The 6,000-nt window shown below is 41.1% G+C and overlaps 1 protein-coding gene across 1 annotated transcript in view; it reads right to left on the reverse strand.

Annotated features, from left to right (window-relative positions):
• LOC142214523 (scavenger receptor cysteine-rich type 1 protein M130-like) overlaps positions 1-2,708 on the reverse strand; it is a 170,890-nt gene extending 168,182 nt beyond the window's left edge. Inside the window, exon 1 of the mRNA XM_075283472.1 lies at positions 2,621-2,708. Coding sequence (XP_075139573.1) covers positions 2,621-2,708 — 88 coding nt within the window. The remainder of the gene's footprint in view (positions 1-2,620) is intronic.
• Positions 2,709-6,000: the final 3,292 nt, after the last annotated feature.

The following is a 6,000-nucleotide window of genomic DNA, read 5'->3' on the forward strand; positions in this document are numbered from 1 at the left end:
GCAGCAAAGAAGCCACTTCTCTCCAGAAAAAACATCAGGGACAGACTGATATTCTGAAAAAGGTACAGGGAGTGGACTGCTGAGGACCGGGGTAAAGTCATTTTCTCTGATGAATCCCCTTTTCGATTGTTTGGGACATCTGGAAAACAGCTTATTCGGAGAAGACGAGGCGAGCGCTACCACCAGTCTTGTCTCATGCCAACTGTAAAGCATCCTGAAACCATTCATGTGTGGGGTTGCTTCTCAGCCAAGGGAATTGGCTCTCTCACAGTCTTGCCTAAAAACACAGCCATGAATAAAGAATGGTACCAGAATGTCCTCCAAGATCAACTTCTCCCAACCGTCCAAGAGCAGTTTGGCGATCAACAATGCCTTTTCCAGCATGATGGAGCACCTTGCCATAAAGCAAAGGTGATAACTAAATGGCTCAGGGAACAAAACATAGAGATTTTGGGTCCATGGCCTGGAGATTCCCCAGATCTTAATCCCATTGAGAACTTGTGGTCAATCATCAAGAGACGGGTGGACAAACAAAAACCTACAAATTCTGACAAAATGCAAGCATTGATTGTGCAAGAATGGACTGCTATCAGTCAGGATTTGGTCCAGAAGTTGATTGAGAGCATGCCAGGGAGAATTGCAGAGGTCCTGAAGAAGAAGGGGCAACACTGCAAATATTGACTTGCTGCATTAACTCATTCTAACTGTCAATATAAGCTTTTGTTACTCATAATATGATTGCAATTATATTTATGTATGTGATAAAAACATCTGACAAACACACATAAAAACCAGAGGGCAGCAAATCATGTGAAAATATAAGATTTGTGTCATTCTCAAAACTTTTGGCCATAACCGTACACGGACCATATACACGTGCATGCATACACGCATACATACACATGGATCACACACATACACGCATGCACTGACAAAAAATGTCTGGTATCCTTAGTGGCTGCTTGCGCACTGCAGTATTTTTCATGGGCCTCCAGGCCATGGATTTGGCGGTTGCATAGATTTCTTTGTGCACAAAGCTGTGAATTTTGCAGGCTCCATAGAAGTCTATGGAGATGTAGAATCCACGGCCCGTAGACTGTAGTGTTACTGTAGTGTGCAAGCAGCCTTACTGAGCAGCAATATTGGTCAGGGGAAAACTGCCTCATAGTAAGATTGTCATTATTGCTTACTATACAGGAGCTTTCATCACTGAAGCCCGACAATAGATAGTTGTGTAACTGTAAACCAATTTTACTCTTTTGTCAGTGAACTACCGTATTTTTCGGACTATAAGACGCACTGGACTATAAGACGCACTGGACTATAAGACGCACTTAGGTTTTAGAGGAGGAAAATAGGGAAAAAAAATTTTGAAGCAAAAACTGGTAAAATATTTAATATATGGGAGTTGTAGTTTTGCAACAGCTGCAAGGCCACATTGACAGGTGACCCTGCAGCTGTACGGGGATGCATAGAGTGTTTTTTTTTTTTGCGGGTCCAGAAGTACTTTTTAGTTATACCATTTTGGGGAATATCTATTGCTTAGATCACCTTTTATTGAAAAAAAACCCGGTGGTTTATGACATATGATTTTTTACTTTTATATATATATTCTAGGGACAGGAGGTGATTTAGAACTTTTATTTATTTCATATTTTTAAAGATTTTTTACTATTAAAAGGAGCCGGCCTGCAACTTTACAGGTACGGGGCCGGTGGGGACCGGCCCCGGGGGAGAAGGGGCCACCGATACTAACCCGGCATCCGCTGTACTAGAGAGGCGGATGCCGGGGAGGGATAGACGCCGGGGCCTGAGACATCGCTGCCCTGCCCTGCATGAAGCCAGCGGCGGGGGGACGGAGGAGCGGAATAGCATCACTCCTCCCGCTGCTGGCTTCATGCAGGGCAGAGGAGCGCAGCAATGTCGCAGACCCCGGCACCTGTAATGGCGTCTATCACTTGCCGGCTTCCGCCTCTCTATTACAGCGGATGCCAGGCGCCACATTCGGCCTATAAGACGCACCCTTCTTTTCCCCCCAAATTTTGGGGAAAAAAAGTGCGTCTTATAGTCCGAAAAATACGGTACTTATACATTACACTGGAGGGAGGGGGAAGGGCTGCACTCTGTTTTTAATTTGGTGTAAATTGGTGGCATAACTAGTAATGATGGGGACCTGTGGCGAATTTTTGACATGCCCCCTCCCCCATCCCGACGGTGGAGAACCTGACCCACCCACTTACATTTCTGTACACACTATTATAACCCATAGTGGCCCCTGCACACAGTATTATCCCCCATAGTGGCCCCTGCACACAGTATTATCCCCCATAGTGGCCCCTGCACACAGTATTATCTCCCATAGTGGCCCCTGCACACAGTATTATGCCCCACAGTGGCCCTGCACAAAGTATTGTACCCATAGTGGCCCCTGCACACAGCATTATACCTCGTAGTGGCCCCTTCACCCAGTATTATGCCCCATAGTGTCCCCTGCACACAGTATTATACCCCATAGTGGCCCCTGCACACAGTATTATACTCCATAGTGGCCCCTGCACACAGCATTATACCTCATAGTGGCCCCTTCACCCAGCATTATACCCCATTGTGGCCCCTTCACCCAGGATCTGAGACCCAGGAAGGATACAAACATAGAAAAACACTGTTACTTCCCTGGCTTCGCTGTACTTCCCGTTGATGGCGGCCATCTCCAATGACGTCCAGGATGTCACTTGACCAGGGGGGCCTGCGTCGCAACATGTCATGTGAAGTCAGGGATGTCATACAAGTAGGCCTGAAGCCTGCCCGGAGAGGAAAGTAACAGTTTTTTATGTTCCCTTACCTCTCCTGCCCCTCCGTTTATTATTGTTGGGGGTATTTTCAGACCCTCCAATATAATAATACTGTTTGTGGGGCCCACGGTGTCACTTACTGATCCCGGCCGCTGCCAGGATCGGTAAGTAAATAGGGCCTGTTACCATCTGGAGTAACTCCAGCCAGTAACGGCTTATTAACCCCTTCCCGACATGCGCCGTAATAGTACGGCGCATGTCGGGTCTGTAACTATGGCGATCGCCCGGGAACCGGGCGGCCGCCATAGCTGCCGGGTGTCTACTGCTTTAAGCAGTAGACAACCGGCTCTAATGCCTCCGATCGGTCCCCGGACCGATCGGAGGCATTAACCCCTCCGGCGCCGCGGTCAAAGGCGCCGGAGGCGCCATTTTTCCGGCGGCGCATGGGCACCACCATTTTGGCCGGGATCGCCGGCTCCTGGAGCATGCTCCAGGGCTGACGTCCCGTTGCCATGACAGCCGGGAGCCTTGTACAGGCTCCCAGGCTTGTCTGCAAATCCTCTCTTTTGCAGGCTGGTCTATGCAGCCTGCAAAAGAAAGGATGCTTTTTTGCAATGCATTGCAATGCATTAGCATTGTAATGCATTGCATTAGTGATCAGACCCCCTGGGGTTCAACACCCCTAGGGGGTCTAATAAATGCAAAAAATAAGAATAAAAAAAAAAGTTAAAAAAATATAAAAAAAATATAAAAAGAATTAAAAGTTCAAATCACCCCCCTTTCCCTAGAACACATATAAAAGTAGTTAAAAACTGTGAAACATATACATGTTAGGTATCCCCGCGTCCAAAATCGCCCGCTCTACAAATCTATAAAAATATTTTTCCTGTTTGGTAAACGCCGTAGCAGGAAAAATAGTCGAAAGTGCCAAAACGCAATTTTTTCACTGTTTTGATTCTGATAAAAATTTGAATAAAAAGTGATCAAAGCAATAACATTTCCCGAAAATGGTAGAACTAAAAAGTACACCTGGCCCCGCAAAAAAAGACGCCCTATGCATCCCCGTACACTTAACGTATAAAAAAGTTACGGCCGTCGGAATATGGCGACTTTTAGAAAATAATTTTTTTAACACAGTTTTGGAATTTTTTTTAGGGGTCAAAATGTACATAAAACCATATAAATTTGGTATCTCTGGAACCGTACCGAAACACAGAATATAGAGGACATGTCATTTTGGCTGCACAGTGAACGCCGTAAAACCAAAGCCCGTAAGAAAGTCGCAGAAATGCATTTTTTCTTCAAATCCACCTCATTCTGAATTTTTTTCCTGCTTCCCAGTACATTACATAGAATAATTAATGGTAGCATCATGAAGAAAAATTTGTCCCGCAAAAATTAAGACCTCATATGGCTCTGGGAGCGGAGAAATAAAAAAGTTATGGGGTTTAGAAGGAGGGGAGTCAAAAACGAAAAACGAAAATCAAAAAATGCCATCGGCGGGAAGGGGTTAAAAAACCCCAAAAAAAACGCAGCAGTAGCGGCTGTCGCCGGCTCCCTAATGTCCCAGGCCCTGTGGTAGTCGCTACCTCTGCTACCCCAGTAGTTACACCCCTGGTGTAAATGTTTTATATGTTTGTGTAAGGTGTATAAATTTTAACTTTGATTAAAAAAATAGTTCAGAAAATTGTTGTAATAGTTTATACTACATAATATATATTGAATATATCAAATCAATACAAATGTTGAAATGAAGAAAAAAAAAAAAGTTGTTCACATCAATGTTACGACAAATTAGTAAAATGCCAAAATAATAAAAATTTTAAGTGGAAATTTTTTTTCGAAGCCGTGGGTATTCTACTAGTACTATATAATAATGACTATACTATATAAGACTATACTATATAATACCGACTATATTATATAATACTGACTATACTATATAATACTATACTATATAATACTGGCTTTACTATATAATACTGGCTATACTATATAATACTATACTATATAATACTGGCTATACTATATAATACCGACCATACTATATAATACTGGCTATACTATATAAGACTATACTATATAATACTGGCTTTACTATATAATACTGGCTATACTACTGTATATAATACTATACTATATAAGACTATACTATATAATACCGACCATACTATATAATACTGGCTATACTATATAAGACTATACTATATAATACTGACTATACTATATAATACCGACCATACTAAATAATACTGGCTATACTATATAAGACTATACTATATAAGACTATACTATATAATACCGACCATACTATATAATACTGGCTATACTATATAAGACTATACTATATAAGACTATACTATATAATACCGACCATACTATATAATACTGGCTATACTATATAAGACTATACTATATAAGACTATACTATATAATACCGACTATACTATATAATACTGGCTATACTATATAAGACTATACTATATAAGACTATACTATATAATACCGACTATACTATATAATACTGACAATGGTAAAACAAATTGTAACTAATTAAGGGCCCCTTCACATAGAGTTTACGCTCCATGTATTCTGTGTACGTGCTGTGTATTCTGTACATTTTACACATGTAAAAATACACGTGTAATATGTAGTTAGCCATTGAGTTCAATGGCTTTTTCGTATAACGCGCGTCTTCTTGCGCACGCGCAAAAAGTCGCTCGCTTAAAGACACGTGTTATACGAACATAACATTGAACTCAATGGCTAACTACATTTTACACTGTAAAATGTACAGAATACACGGAGCGTAAACGCCATATGAAGGGGCCCTAAAACATTGGAGAAATATCATCTGCTCGAATATAACAAATAGCATAGAAACATAGAAACAAATGACTTAATATTCCTATCATTATAATTCTCTCGGATACTTTGTTAGTTTTGGAATCTTGTAGAAATGTTATCATTGCTGTTGTTTTATTCACATAATTTATAATGTGTAAATTCTACTCATTTATCTATAAGCTCCTATTCTAATGAGTCTGCTCATGGATTATTATTGTATTATTATACACTTTTATCTATACGCTGTCTCAACACTGCTACTCTATATTGTATACAGTACAGTATAATATACACAGGGTAATAGGCTGAAGTGTTTTTGCTTGTTATTATATACATTTATCTATACGCTGTCTCAGCACTG

The sequence above is a fragment of the Leptodactylus fuscus genome, chromosome 7 (genome assembly GCF_031893055.1).
Source record: "Leptodactylus fuscus isolate aLepFus1 chromosome 7, aLepFus1.hap2, whole genome shotgun sequence".
NCBI lineage: Eukaryota > Metazoa > Chordata > Amphibia > Anura > Leptodactylidae > Leptodactylus > Leptodactylus fuscus.